The sequence below is a fragment of the Pygoscelis adeliae genome, unplaced genomic scaffold, assembly GCF_000699105.1.
Source record: "Pygoscelis adeliae isolate BGI_AS28 unplaced genomic scaffold, ASM69910v1 Scaffold71, whole genome shotgun sequence".
NCBI classification, from domain to species: Eukaryota; Metazoa; Chordata; class Aves; order Sphenisciformes; family Spheniscidae; genus Pygoscelis; species Pygoscelis adeliae.
In genome coordinates, this window is record NW_008824356.1 from 12,033,557 (window position 1) to 12,049,794 (window position 16,238).

Below are 16,238 nucleotides of genomic sequence, written 5' to 3' on the forward strand. Positions count from 1 at the left end.
CTCTGAAGAGATTACTTTTGCACTGTTTTCTTCAACTCTAGACTTAGGTTGGATTGCTGGACCTATACAGCCTTACAGCCTGAATGGGCTAGTTTTTAGCACCGGTGAACAAAGAGCGTTACTGATTCCTGCAGCAGCCCAAAGGTGACCAGGGGAGGTTCCAAGCATTTGAAAAGCACGATACCTCGTAGGGGGTTATGGATTGAGTCAGTTTAGGCAACTAGCTTTGAAACTCTCAGCTCTGCAGGATTTCCTCCTGCAAACAGTTCCTCCATGCCGCAAGGTAAAGGAATAACGTGGCAAAAGAATTAAGAGTTCTAGAGCTGCAGAAACCAGAATAAAGCCTGGGGAGGGTTGATGCCAAGATTAGAAAGGGTATTTTTGGGGATGTAATATATACACTGTTACACATGTCTTATTACTGAATCTCTTCTGGTTGTTGCTAATTTAAAAAAAAAAGATACAATTCCCAATGAAATCAGCTTCGTTTCCAGGCTGCAAAACTGATGAGAAAGAAAGATCAGGTCCTAACTTCACAATGTAGTATGTCTAGCCATTTGCACGTGACAGCAAATTAACGTGAGCTGGTATCTACTGCAGTGAAGGTACAGGTAACATCCCACGGGGGCTAGAACTATTTAATAATGAAAGAATTAATGTGTAAAAAAATCACTGTTGTTCTTCCTTAATATCTCGGCGTATTTTGAAGCCAAAATTCACACAACTACAATTGTTCAATTGATGCAACTCAGTAATTTTTATTGCAACTGGAAGACAATACATCACAGAAACTTTATGGTAGGTTTTGGGAAAGTGTTATTTACAATAATAATTGATGAAATAGTTTGTCTTTGGCAATATGATTACACATCAAGAAAATGTAAAATGCAAGTATGCCTCTAAATCAACATTTTCATATTTCCTAAAGATCAGCTGATTGCACTTGCCTTCGGACTGCTCATTTAGGTAAACACAAATACAACTTAACATCACTGTTCATTCCCCATCACAGTTCGTATTTTAATATTGATGAAATTGGCAGTTTCAGACGCCAAGTACAGGAAAAAAAATTGGCTTATCACTGTACTAAATTAACTTATTGGCCAGTTAAGGTCCTGTGACCCTTAAGCATTGATACTAAATCTCTTGGTCTTTTGATTGCTTTATCACTTTTTTCTGTAAAACAAAATATTTCAGAAATTACAGATCAGAGTATAAAAAAAATGTACAAGTCCATAATGCTTTTCATACACACACAAATCATTCCCCCCAACATTTTACATCATGGCAGTTTTAAGTAGTGAGTGTGAATGATGCAGGCATGGAACTGGTTATCAAATACAGGTATGACTTTCAATTGTTGTCCCACACACATACTCAGGAAATGTACAATGCTCTAGCAACTGAAAGATGTACTCGAGTTCAATGTCATCTGAACGAAAAAAGAAAGTCTTGGGATTTCAGGCCAGAGTAAGCAATGAAAAAGATTCCCATTTCTAGACATCAGCCATCCCAGAATCCAGCATGTAATTTTAGCATCCAGCAAAATCCCTTCTAGCACTGAGGGCCAGCACAAGTCGCTTTTTATCCCTTAAACCCTCAGATGATGAGCTCTTGTAACTGCTGGCCTGATCCAAAGCCCAATGAAATCAACTGAAAATAAAAAAGTGAAACAAAACCCCCTTCCATTGACTCTGAAAAGATGTTACATCAGGTTGATTTCCCCCTTTGCAAAAGGAAATGTGATACAGTAGAAAAACCATTATATAGCTTCAGATAAATACACCTTGTTTCAATGCTAAAACAAAACAAAACCCAAACTCCCAAAACCAGGAAAGGCTACTTATTAGAACAACTCAAAGGTGACCTTTAAATCATTTCTGGTTTTAAATGTACACCAGCAAAATACAGCACCATAGACACATTAGGTTGAGACTTCTTTTTTTGGTCAGTGAAGCTAGTACTTGTTTGCTGAACTGTGGAAGAATTATAAGGTCACGTACATGATCAAAGATAAAGCAACCCAGCTGACAAGTCTCTGCTTAATTCAAGAATAACCAGTACTAAAAATAAAAATGCAAAAAGAAAAACCCCTGAGTAACCACCATCAATTAATACTTTCTAAATAAAAGGGGATTAACAGATGAATTCACAAATGTATGCAGATTTATACAGAACACCGAATGTTGTGTGTAAATCCTTATAAACTCCAGCTCAAAACAGAAACACACAAAATGTATAGTTTGACTTACACATCCCATTTCAAAGGAAAAGAGACATCATTACAACTTGGTAACTGTGCTAACTGCAATATAAACCAAACAGAAATTCAAAGTTTGGCAGATAACTAAGAAGAGGGTTATCACTTAGGTTATATAGCAAAGTGTTGATGTATATTACATAGAGTAGTATAAATAATAAAAAAGTATTATTTAAATTAGATCACAGTGCTGCATTATGTGCATAACAGTGTTTGATATATTACTGGAGGGCTGTGAAGAACACTACTAAAACTTAACTGGTCAGACGGTCAACACTGATACTCTGTTACAATCAGGAGGATGTATGGTTCAAATGCTCTTTTGGTGGCAAAGTCAAGAAAACGTTTCAAAATATTTCCTATAAAATATGCCAATGAGCTATTCAGGCAGTAGTGACATACCTGAAGGAGCTGGGTTTGCATTCTCCATGAAGTGAAGTAAATCACATTGCATCTGAAATTGGAAATGCATTCTCTTGATAGTTTTATTCTGATCCCGGAGCATGGGAGAGTAATGTTTGCAAAAATGCCTAGGGCCAGATTCAAGGAAAAATGGTAAAAATAGTAATAGTGAAACGATAAAAGATTTCCAGGAGCACTTGGGTGTCTATAGCTCCACTGACTGCAAAGGAGATCAGACACCTTCAGGTTCTAGAAAACCTCAGATTGCACCTATCTATCTACATCTTTAGATGATTTGGGAGCCAAAATCTCAGTGAAAATCAATTGCGGCCACCAAGAAAATGGGACAAAGTGTTGTTTTGGTCATTTTATCCCTGGTGCCATTTGGCATACAATTTAGGATTTCATTCTCTGCTAAAGTATGTTGATGTAACTCTACCTCACTCCAGTGAAGAATGCAGCCCCCCCGAGTTTCTCTGTATCTTTTCCAAAGGTAGACAGTAATTCAGTCGAACACTGGGAGCCGATGCACCTCCTTTGGGACTCCCTTCTCCCATTAAGGTAAGAGAGGAGCCAGAATATGGACCTCAACTGAATTGCCAGAGAGAAGAGAACACAGTCACAGGACAGTTCTCTAGTCCTACACAGCACGCCTCCTCGCTCCCACGTCAGGCTTTTCAGCTGTAAAACCCTGTGATCTCAGTAGAACTACTGCTGGTTTATGCCAGGAGAAGATCAGAATCAGACTGCTTTCAGAAACAGCTATGGGGTGATACATTAAAGCTGTTCAAGACCTGCGCTTGAATTTTTAAATGCAGGCAAAATCTGCATCAAAATGCAGTTAGGACATCCAACTGCTTGCAGAACGCAAGCACAACTGGCAGATTTCACCTCCCTGCAGACACCAGTGAAATCTGCTTGTGGCATTAGCTCTGGCCTGCAAGAGCTTCTTGCTGCAAAAGGCATATTCCAAAGGAACCCCCCCATGAAGTCCAGCGACCCTTACAATTCACGCCTATGTGAAACTCGTCACTGAATGCTTGCTGACCTACTGGGGCTCCCCTAGCCCCCACCTGTCTTGGAGAAACGCTAATTTGGCAATACTGATAGAGTGAGGAAAATGGAGAGTTAGAGATTCGACGACTTCTCACCCCAAAATGGCTTAGTAAGGAAACAAACAAGCAAAACCAAACCACCTCATGTCTGGCAAGTGAGAGAGTTTGTAATACAGTGCAATTACCACTCCGTTTTGGCATGATTTAGTCAAAGTAGAGACAACTGGATTGAAAAGCTGACATACTTTTTGGAAAACAAATCAGTCTCAATTCTCATTAAAAAAGAGAACTTCTCTGATGGAGTAGAACCAGTTCTGACAAAGCTGCCATTGTCAGCCAGGCACAAAAATGGTTTAAAAGGTGACTCCTAAATATTTTATACAAATCCAAATTATGTACTTCTCATCAATAGTCAGAGTAAGGGTCAGTAAGGACAAGTTGTTTTTAAACTCTGGAAATAATCTGTTGATGGCGTTAGCCCTCAGCCAAGCTGCTGGCTCCTAAACATAACTCTCTAAACTCCTCCTGAATAATACCTCCTTAGCAGATCAGACTAGGAGCAACAAATTTTACATGAAAATAGATGCTTGCCAACATTTTAGGTTTACCACCAAGTATATAAAGGAGTTGTTGAAATCTTAGATAGATTTTTTTATATATATATATGTATAAAGATAACCTGTCTAATTAGATATTTATGCAAAATGACTGTTTTCTAAGGTGAGTAATACTAGTGGTAATTATATATTTAGCCACCAAGAGTTCACATTAATGAATGGTACCTGTTGTTCAGCAGATACCGATCTCGTTTGCACTGACACACTGCAATCAGTGAAGCTGCTCTGGAATTAGTGTCGTGACGGTGGACAAAATCTGGCCACCGGCACACAACCACATCACTTTCTCCGGAGGACAGAGATGGCTGAGCCATGGTTTATTCTCTGCCACTAACTTTGACTTTTCAATGCTGCTTTTTGATAGATACTAAACCACTCCCGAGCTGATACAACTATGCGTTAATGAGCAAAGGTGGTGGCAAACTGATACTGTAGTATTTTGTATTTCAAATTACTCTCCCCAAGGTCCATAAAAAGATGAAGGACCAAGTTTTCTTGTGCAGGAGTTGTGTGGTTCACTGCCTGCAGACTCTGGCTGTAGGGAGGAGCATGGATCTGGGAAGAAGCCAATTATCCCAGTCCAATCACACAAGGGAAAAGCTATGGCTCATTCATCTCTGTGCTACCCGGCCAAGGGACCAGTCCTTCCCATTTTCCCCAACTTTATCTTAAGGGCTGCGGGCAGCCAACAGAATTAGTATCCATGTACTCCTGACGTAACTAACGCTGGGAATCAACTCTGCATGCATCGGCCCCATCAAACCGAGGGGAGCGCAGAGCTGTCCCTTGCACCATCCCTGGCTCTCTCCGTCCTTATCTGCATAGCTGGCAACTGTGGTGGGCTCTGGCAGCTCTCAGGCAGCTCCTGGATCCCAGGACACGCTGGGTGAGAGGCACCGTTTTGCTGTGCTGCGCCCAGCGTGGCCCTGTTCTTTACATGAAAATGCTTGTGGAGCACAGAACAGGTCCAGGCCAGCCTGCCCTTCAGTCCTTCCACTGCCTAAATGAACACACACCACGGGCATCTCCAAATGCAATTTGTAGTTCACTCCACTGAGTGGGAAGTCAGACCCTTCTCTAACTCACTCTTCATAAACTAGATCTGTCTTGGTGAAACTGCTGCCTGAAACAGCTGTTAGGGATAAACATAAACCTATATTCTTTTTAAGAAACAGACCATTTTGTTCGGTTAAGTGGTTGGTTCCTGGGATTTTCTTCTTGCCTCTAGGATATTCCAAGTGTAGAATTTTTCATGCCAAATTCATGAATCCAGGTGACAGAGACTGTCTTATTTATTTCACAGCTTCCCTCTGCTGTAGGGATCGCCAATCTAATAGTCATCATTACCAGGAGAGTAGCACTATACCTGAATCACACTCTCTGTAATACTGTTTTTTCTCTGGACACCTCAGTAAGGCTCTTTACTGACTTCATTTTCTCATGGCAAATTAGCAAAGCTATTTTCTTGTCTACTTATTCCTGAATCAAATCAGAGAGTTTTCCTCAATTAACCTCCCGTTATTCTCTTGATTCTGTCATACACACTCACTACTAAATTTGCCCTCAGATTATTGCGTCATGTTACACATGTACAGACGAAGAAAGGACACACTTTTACTTTTTTTTCTTTTTTTTTCTTTTTTTAAACAGAAGTAGGGAGAGGGGGGCTGAATGTGCAGACAAGGCAGTATAATTCAACCATCCAAGCCCTACCAGAGCATGAAGATTTTATTTTTTAATATTGCAGAGTAAGTTCCCCAACAGTCAGTGTTTGTCCCTGAAGAAGGTTAAACCTTAAACACCTGCTTCAAAAAAACCCCAACAACAACAAAAAAGAACCAAAACAAAAACAAAAACAAACAAACAAAAAAATAAAACCCCAAAAAACAAACTCTAAGCCTAAGGGCTTAAAAATTAGAGGCATAGCCTTTTTCGCTATTTTCTATATTTATATGAAAATAATTCATGCTTCATGCTAAATACATTATTTACCTTACAAGAACTGTCATCTTTGAATAAAAAAAATTGTTTGCATTTTGTATTCCCGCCCTCCCAAAAGGAATCCATGCAACGTGGATCAAATTTCTTCTGCTGGCTACACTGGTTGAATCTGGAAACCTGTTGTCATTTTTGCACAGATGAATCCTGACTGATGGTAACTGCACACTCATTTCTGAGGGCAGTGTAGGAGCTCTCTTTGTTGAACTTCTGAATTTTACTGTTCACCAATATGCTTTCCTTTTTTTTTGTTTAAATACAGAATACTATTATGGCAGGTTTTGTAGCTTTGTTTCCCCAGTTAGATCAAGGATTTGATCCACAGAAAAAGATTCTGATGTATTTCCTTCCTTAATATCTACTGTAATTTCTTAGACTTGATTGCTTTTCACTCAGGCAGTTTAGAAGACATAGCTTGTTTTTCCCTATTACTATTATTTTTTGCACGCAGTGCCAATCTTCGGGCTTATGGCTTTTTGAACATTCTTTTAATTTAATATAGAAGACAGAATTCCACGATTAATGATGCTACTAACCGTGTGTCCCCCCCCCATTTCTTCTCTTTATTTCACTGAAACCCATTGCATACATAGTTCAAATTTCCCCAAACTTAAAGTTATCAGTCTTCACATTATGAGCCACATATAGTAGGTGAAGCACTAAAAGTGCATTACGGTTTGCGCAGTTGCCACCAGTGGCTGTCCAAAGACTTCTATGGCACAACGTATCCAAGTGCCACTAGATGGTTCTTGGTTTGGTGTTGAGAAGTACGTGCCTCCTCTTTCCCCCAACTCTCTTTATTCACATTCACTGCTAACCCAATCGTAAGGCCATTAAACAAAATTCTTAAGGGCCAGGGCCTGAATGATTACTAAATTATGCACAGCTCTTCTAGTAAAAGAGCCCAATTTTACTCCCGTCACATTAATGTTGATGTCACTGCATATTCAACCATGCATTTTTGACAAGCCGGAGAAAGCAATGGCGATTTTGGCTTTTTTGTTAACTTTTTGTCTTCAGGTAATGAAAAGCTTTTGTAAATTAGCTGAGTGTCAGTATGAGTTCTATGGCTTCAATCTCCTTTAAAAATAAAAATCTTAAGGGTCCAAAAAAAAAAAAAATCAACCAAACCCCAAAGAAAAAGAAAGAAACAAAAACAAATAGAAAGAAAAACAAAAAAGGAAAAAATTGCTGATATTGCCACAAATCATTAGAATTCACCTGACGTGCTGAAACAAAACTTTGTAAGTTCAAACAAATCATTGATTTGTTCTAATTTTTTGTGGTTTCCTTTTGCTCTTTCTGCCCCTTTGCCGTCCGATTGGTGATGTTGTTCAAACAGGATCGAATTCCTGCTAAATGCAGGAGCGATCCTGCTGCTTCTTTCATCTCCTCATCGTCACTCTCAGGGGGCTTTTCTGTACGTCTCTTTTTAAGAGGCAGTGTGTCACTTGGTACTTTTTTTGCCTTCATTAAATGTTGCCTTTTCTTGTGCTGGGATGCATACCCACTGTCAGCTAAAGAATCCTTGGTCTCCTTCTGATTTTGCTTTTTGTCCTCCTCTTCTGTTTCACTATGGCTCTCGTGGCTCTGGAAGCTAACTTCACTTCCTTCACTGCTGTCTTGGCTACCTTTAGTTGCAAATTCATACTGGTCATCAGCAGAGGAAGAGGAAACGGAGTCACTAGCAGGTGATGTGCTCCTGTGGTTGGAAGATTTGGCACTGCTGTAGTTGTGATCCTCCTTTGGGTCACCGCTAACAACTGGAGAGCCACAGGACTGTTCGCTTTCTGTCCGCATCCGGCAGTTTGTTATACCATTCCTGTAAAAACAAATCGAAGCAGTCTTAGAAGCCACAGAGATGTGATCCTGCTTCAGTGCAAAAGATGATAAAGTAAAGCCAACTGACAGATAATCTGAAATTATGACTATCAAAGCAATGTCCATGCAGGATGGTTTCAAAGCCTGACTCAAACTGCTTGTAGATTGGACTCCACACATAAAACAAGCCAAAAGACATGTAACAGCACAAGAGGCAGGAGCAAGTAGGGGATGGTCACAAATAAGTGATGTCTGAACGGTCCCAATTTACACTTCAAAAAAAAATTAAAAAGAAAAAATCCCCATTATTTTACTGACTGGATATTAAATAAACTCCCATGAGTTGCATAAATATCCTCTCCCCTTTTTCATATAAAATGATACTATCAAAAATGTGGGGAAGAGACACTAGCTTTCTGGAGTACTTCTTTGCCTCCTCTCAAAGACTCCTTTCCAGCTAGGACTCTTTCTGACAGAGGGAGCAACTAAGTATAGCACCCAGGTAGTAGTCCAGTCCCATTTCTGATTGTGATCGGTTTATAAATAACCTTAAAAGCAATATAATATTAAGTCACTAGCTGCCAATAAAGTATTAAAACATGTTTAAAAACAAACAGTAGAAAAAAAAAATCTGGTTTTGCTCTAGAAGTTGTCATTTTCCCCTTTGGTTTTATGGCACTCGGTGCTGTGGGAACTACTGCAACACGATATGTTTAAAAACTAACAGTGTCCTCTTCTGCACTGGAAAATATTAGAGCATTGCCACTGATTTTACAATACAGAATGCAATACTTGCAAGTCTGCTAAAGAAGGGACTGACCCTGTGCAACGCTTTATTCCTGCTGCTGAAAAAAAGGAGAGAGGGCTGTTCATCATTGAGTAAAGGCATCATCGTTGCCACCCACCAGTTCACCAGCCTTGAACCCCTCTATCAGTTAAAAAAATAAACAAACCAAGCAAGACTGTTTAAACTATCACATAATAAACTGCTTTAAAATCTAGTCTTGCCATCTGCATGCTACCACTACAGTGCTTTCGCACACTCACAGCAGTGAGGATTAAAACCTTTTCTTAAACGCACGCACTGAACATAGGTATTTCTTAAGAGGAATGGCACAGTGGCGTGTCCGGAGTATTACTGCTCTTCTACCTAAAAAATGGGAAAGTGCTTTAAGTTTCACGGAATGGACCTCATGTCTGCTTTCTTTACAGAACAGAAAACAGAGAACCACCCATGAAAGAAAGGTAAGGCTGAAAGGTGGAAAATACAAGAGTGGTATGTAATTCACAGTTCCTGTTCATCTAAATGCTCGTCTGTAGAGCTTGCTGAAATAAGAAACAGGCTTTTGTGAAACAGTGACAGGACAACGCTAGAAGGTAGCAAATTAATCAGTCATTCTAAATGTTCTTATTTACAGTATTTTCACAGAAATGTATATAATAGAAGGCCCCAGTTATTAGCAAAGAAAGCCTCTTGCCAACCTCTTGCTCAACAGAATTATTTTCCCCTAGATTTTCGAGTAGCTTTATGATCCATAAATTATATACAGAACCCAGAAGGAATACACAAAGCTCCTTCAATTATTAATAACTAAATGCAATGTCATTCATGATTGTGCAGCAAGCCAGCTGCATTTACTCTGTGATGGTTTGCCACTGCAGGGGTTGTCATTAGAGGATGCCAAATGCTTAAAAGAAGTCATCCATACTAAACTAGTTGTAAGGTGAATTTATAACCAACTCCTTAAGATCAGTCATTACAAGAAAGCATGTAATGCATTTTAAGTGACAGATTCTTCATTTTTAGGGTAAATTTACATTTAAAGATGGTAAAAATTATCATAAATTAGCATAACATTAAAGTTACTTGATTTTACTAGGCAGCTAATAGTCAGAGCAATGTGGCTCAATAAAAATCACATGCTACTAATTTTCCATTAAAAAATAGCAATAAATTCTTGCTCCAAGGAAACAAACACAGGACAGAATAGGTGGGAACTCAAATGGGATTCCTACTGTCTAGGTTATTAGTGAACAAGGCTTCTAACAGATGGCATTTAAATCAAGATGCCCATTTTCATGTTATTAGATCTACTCCTATTTGTTAGTTTGTATTGAGAGACTCTCAATAAAAGGAAAGCTACAGTTCCATGGAGCAGAGCAACCGCATGCCAAAAAGACATCCCTGATCTGCCCCGCTCTTGAGTCTCTAGTGTTTGCTTTTACATAAAGGGGCTATAATTTGGATTCAAAAGCTCTGCCCATGGGACTTACTCCTGATCCCAATCCTTTCAAAAAAGCATAAAAATAGAATGAAAGGCCCGGGGATTACAGAAGCAATGTCCTGGGGGAAGGTGTGCTACTATGGGGTTAGCATCCCACAGGGAGTGACGGCAAATAGGGATGATGACAAAGAAAAGCAGAAGACCACAGAACGGTGAAAAAAAGAAATCACTTAAGAAAAAAAAAAAGGGAGGAAAGGAAATACCAATACACTTCAGAAGAAAAGCATCTATGGTGGAACTGGTCAGGAAATGGATAGCATTTGCATCTCAGAAAAATCTTTGGTTTTCACTTACATTTTGAAAGATTTCCAACCAGTTCTGCTTGGGGAAATAAAAAAGGAAGAGAAAGCAGGTCAAGGAGAGAATTAGCAAAGGATATCCGCAGAAATGAAAATGAGTTACACAGGCAGAGTGTTTTAGAATATTCACAAGATCAAAAGTCATGTACCCTGAAAGTAAATTGATCTGATTTGTATCTTGATATGCAATAGCTCAAACATAAGATATGAAAAATTACTTATAATTAATATTAGTAATTAATAAGAGTTGAATAAACTATCTAAACCATTCATATTCTGCACACGCTTCTGACATTCTAAAGCCTTATATTGCTCTTATACAGACACATACTAAGAAATGACGCTGTGATCTACTTAGTTCAAGCTAGATCATCAGTGGACAGAACTCCCCTGGGTTTCAAGGGACAGATTTTGGCCAGCTGAATCTGTTTTTGGTCACAGTTCTGGTTGTAACTCCAACTTTGTTACTGAAACAGTAACAGATTTTTAAAACAAGTGCTTGCTCTGATGTTTGGACTATTTTTGAACTACAGAGGGGAAGAAAAGGTATTTAAGAATTCTATGTTTACTATGACAGTGAGGGGAAATCTATTTCAAGTAATACCTTATTTTTTCCCCATTTTTTTTGTTCAGAACTTTATTTCAAAATTTCCAGAAACTGATGTATATTCAAAGGTTTTAAAGCAGTGGCTTGCCCCTTCAGGAAAGTCCATGGGACAGTCTCTAGAGCTTTTCATCCTACTGACATGGACTATTTTATTTGCTTGAGGGATCTTAACCATAGTTATACAGATGAAAGTACCATGCACAGATTCTTCTTAAAATATTTCCATTTGGCTGTAGCACAATGACACAACCCTCAAGCACTGCAGAGGTAAATTTGGACTTTTGAAAGCCCGGCTCCATTCCCATTGTTAATGGATAGAGTTCTGCCACTAATGTCATCAGGAGCCAGATGGGACTCACAGCAGCTGGATCTCAAGTCAGTAAGGAAAAAATGTCCTTCACACAGTGTTAAGTGCCTCTGCCTTTCAAAGGGGTCTTTGAGAGATGAGACGAAAGTAAGTCTTGGTCATTTTACCAAGGGCAGATATATCTTCCTTAAATTTCTCTACTAGCTTTAAAAAAAGATAGGTAATCACATTCTGTCTGCAAAATGGCAAAAAGTTTTGCTAGAAAATACTTACTGTATTCCACACCAGAGACAGGTATATTCCTTTGATGAACAAAGCAAACCTATGTGGAGTTTAAATATCACCTTATCTATCTCTGATCCTTCTGGATGACAGATATTGTACACGCATAGGTGACAGTTTTGGTATGTAATTGGAAACACCCAGTTAAAAGATACGAAGAAAGCAGTACAGGTAAGTTGGGTTTGTGGATTTTGACAGGTTCCAGGTTTGCTAAAAAAAAATAACACTCTTTTTTACTGTATAGGTAACATCATTTCAAAGGGAAATTCAGGACAGTCAGAACTTCTAAGCTACAGGTAGTTGAACTGTTACTTAAAACCACTACATACCAGCAGACAGGAGGATGAGCAAGCATATGAGAAGTTAGTGGTGCTCACTTGCTGTACGATGAGATTCTATCAGGGGTTATTGAGTTAAAAGTCAACAACAACAAGTTGGTTACACTATTGATAGAAGCTCTTACAAAGGTATTTCACAGCATAATTGTATGCAAAGGACCACAGTAAATGCAAGTCCTGAACTGCCAGCAGAAAGAGCACTTTGTCAGTATCAACCGCAGATCTGATGTTAAGACAAATGCAGCCCTCTGCATTTTGCAAAAAAAGAATAATTAAGTCAGCCAGTATTTTTGTCCTTTAGTTACTAAAGAATTCCTTCAGCTCCCAAACATAACTCATCCTGCCTGTTACAGGTGGGAAGGGGAATGCAATGCAACAAGGATGATTTGGAGTTTGTTAAGCTGATCATGCCAGTAATAAGCAAGAACATTAAGAAAATACAATTAAGAATATATAAAAGGAAGTACCTACCAGTTCCTTTACCTAAGCAAAAATAATCATTCACAGATAATGTAAGTATATAATTTTACTTATGCTTTGGCATCCATACTGCACGTTACTTATGTTTTGTTTATTTAATCACTGCTTGAATGGCTGCTGCAAGGGAGGAAAAAATATGCAAAAATAAAGCAAGCATGAGAAATAAAGTCACCGTAACGAAAGTTAGGCCTGAGGAATAATCTAGTAATTTCCCTATAAATTTAAAGTGAAAATAATCATCAATAACAATCTTCCATCTTTGAATAAAGTTAGGCACAAAACTCATTCTTGAGCTCTGCCAGTGAGGATGCACTTGCTTTCCCTAGGAAGAGGGAACATTTTGTCTTGGAAACTTGAATGGAAAATGTCTTTTACTTAGGGAAATTCCCTGGGAAGCCTGTGCTTGCAATTTACAGATAATTGTGAAGTTCCTTGAGAAGCTACAAATGTTTGATGAGAAAGAAGAGTTGAAAAAAAAGGGAAAAAACCCAAGTAATTTCCCATTCATTTTTATTTTTAACCTGCAGTAATTTAAAAAACCAAAGTATTTCTAACAAACACTATCAAAAGTAATTTAACCTATTACCTAGGCATGAGTTGCATATAAAGAAGTTTTGCCTAAGTTTTCAACTAGCCTGAAACAATAGCTTGGATTCATTCTGGGGAAGTATGAGCTAAAAAAGGCAGTTAAGCAATGGAGTCTATGCTATCTTCCACCCCAACATTTCTAATGGATTGACAAACAAAGAGAATGGCAAATCCAGCCGAAGCATCTTTCCTGGGACTGGCTCTGCTTAGCTCTTCTCAAATCCTAAAGGTTTTACCCGCTCCTTAAGGTTCCCCACCAAGGTGACTGCGAACTCTTCTTCCCTCTTATTCACCTCCATCTCACACATATTTGCTGGCTAGTGTTATGGGATGGGGCTTTCATTTGGCCATCCCATCAGAACAGACCACTGAACAGGCCATTAAGCCCCATGGGCCACGACTAGCAGCACCTTAATCTGGCCAAAAAAATGGGGAAGCATGGCCTATGCAGTACAAAAAGCACTGAAGACCAGAGCTTCAAAAACCCTGGATTACCTGGGAGCCCATGTGAACGCTGTTCAGCGGCCTCTGTAGCAGTGAACATTTGGGGCAGAGGAAAAGAAAAAAAGGCCTAATACATAAAAATTACCAAGGATATTTTGTAAAACATCTTTTACAGAATAACCTGGACCAAATTACAAGGCCTATGCCACACAGCTGGTGAGATTCTGTGGAGTGAAACTCCATCAGCCTCGTCTCAGCAGATTTGCCCACATCAGGCAGATGAGGCTTAGGCTCAGTAGGTCTACTGCACTGCGGCAGGACGTGGACATAGACACAAACCACTCATGCACTATGGATAACCAAAGAAAATGACAAACAGCATGGTGGAGGCTGTCTGCTGAATCTACTGAAATCGTAGTTCAAACAGCTCTAATATTACATCAGCTTCCAAGCTTGTGCTCTTCCAAAGGGTTGGTGTAACTGGTAACACTTTACTCAGTGTGGAAGGTGATTAAGTATGATAGAGCTTCTTGCACCTTGCCAAGATGCACGTTGGCAGAGGCACTGGCCACTTTGATAGAGGCTATGCCTACTAAAGTGGACACAGAAGTCCTCCTAAGTAAACATTTAAAAGGCATTTTCCAATGGATGTACATAGTAAGAGCAAAAGCTCACCTTCAAAGCACAACCAATGCCTTGCTGCATGTAAGGCACTAACTACTGGCTTTGCTTGCTTTCATTTAATACCTTTGTAAGCCAGTATTTTCTTTTCTACATATCCAGACTGTCACTCCATTTGCTTTTAGATTCTCTCAGGGAACTGTATAGGGATATGGTCTGCCAAAAATATATATGATGGATCTCATGTTAGAGACATGCTACATGCTGTGCAGCTTTGAAGCGTTATTTTCCCCTGCTGTCTTGGGGTGGGTCTTAGACTTGTCAGCCACAACATGGAAAATATGGATGGTAAACAGGCTAAAAGTGGTGTGAATAAAGTAAATAAAAAGCTACTGTCAAAACATATCCAGTTATGCTCTGCTGTGGAGATTTAACACCAGAGGATGATTTTCAAAGTAAAAATAGTGTGGGATGCCTTTTCCATTTGTAGATTAGTTTGGAACGAAAGGCCTATTTGTGCAATTTAAACCAAATGCACTACAACATAACGATGCTCTCCTCAATTGCTATTCTTTATTGATGGGAAGTGGTGGATTTGTCATGTTTGTTAAATACTTTCCAGTAGGGTCTTTTAATCCAAACTGCTCAATTCTATCGTACTTTATTTTATATAGGAAAAATAATTACATGTAATTACATGGGAAAAGCAACACCGATACCTTGTGCAGGAACAAAATACACTAACACGTTCAGTCACACTGTTGAAAAAGAATAGCACAGTAAACTTTCCAACTGATAGGAGCTAACACATCAGAAATCACAGATTTCAGCATCTTAGTCCAATGCTAGGGTTTTGGCCTCCTTTCTGAAAAACAGATTAGTCAAAACACTCCACCTAATCACAACTGCAAATTTAACCCAAGACCAAACTTCTTGTTACTCTGTTCTGACGCTAATGGCAGTCTGCACAACAGGACAACATACTGCAAGTTATTCACATGCAGTTTGGGGGACAACAAAACCAAAGACCACTAAGACATTGAGGAAATAAACAGCTCAGACAGCAAGGAAGTGCCAACAGAAGACCAGCATCTTACAGAAGAACCCACAACTTCTCCATATGGTAACTAAAGAAAACCAGTTAAGAGGTTTAATTTATTACGCAAGGATCCACTACCAAGAAAATACTAGAGGTCCCCTATATGAATGATGAAAACCACCTTTTTTAGGTGGTTTTAGACCTTTTGTTTAGAGCACCAAAGGAACTCTTCTCAAGAAAATATACATTTGACTAAAAGCTTCTTGGAAAGAAGCTGTCTGGCTTCTCAATATATAGGCAGAGGCACATAACTTCTGCAGATAACTGTAACAGGAGACTGCACCACCTCCCGTGGCTGCCCAGCAGACCACCCTCCTGGTGAAAGCTGGAAGGGGAAATCAACCTTCTTGCACCTGAACAGGTCTAAAAACATCCCCTGCCAGCCTGACTGGAGCATCTCTCTCAATGCAGGAATGACAGCTCTGTGTGAGCAGTACTCCTACTCTTAACTGCAACAGAAGAAGGCTGCACGGATGCTATGGTAAATTCCCACTGCTGCACATGATAAGCAGAAGTTATTCTCATGAGATGCCATGAAAGCTCAACACGACGGGTCCTATTTAGCCCTGTGTATCTGAGGAGAGGGATAAGCACCAAGAAACAGGGTGTCATTTTTACAGTAACTGGTAACAGAAGTATCCAGTTTTGAGAGGACCAGATGATGTTCTAAGAGGCATTGTGCATCCAGACTGACCTTCTTCCCAAAGAAATTCTGAATCTTAATATTCCCCAGAG

The 16,238-nt window shown here is 39.4% G+C and overlaps 1 protein-coding gene across 5 annotated transcripts in view; it reads right to left on the reverse strand.

Annotated features, from left to right (window-relative positions):
* Nucleotides 1-733: 733 nt before the first annotated feature.
* FOXN3 (forkhead box N3) overlaps nt 734-16,238 on the reverse strand; it is a 140,461-nt gene continuing 124,956 nt past the window's right edge. For 3 of the 5 annotated variants that reach the window (XM_009319434.1, XM_009319435.1, XM_009319437.1), the window contains 2 exons: nt 10,733-10,756; nt 734-8,154 (listed from right to left, as the gene is read on the reverse strand). In XM_009319434.1, the coding sequence (XP_009317709.1) occupies nt 7,605-8,154; nt 10,733-10,756 (574 nt within the window). In that variant the 3' untranslated portion in view covers nt 734-7,604. The remainder of the gene's footprint in view (nt 8,155-10,732; nt 10,757-16,238) is intronic. The other 2 variants (XM_009319436.1, XM_009319438.1) reach the window with 1 other exon arrangement.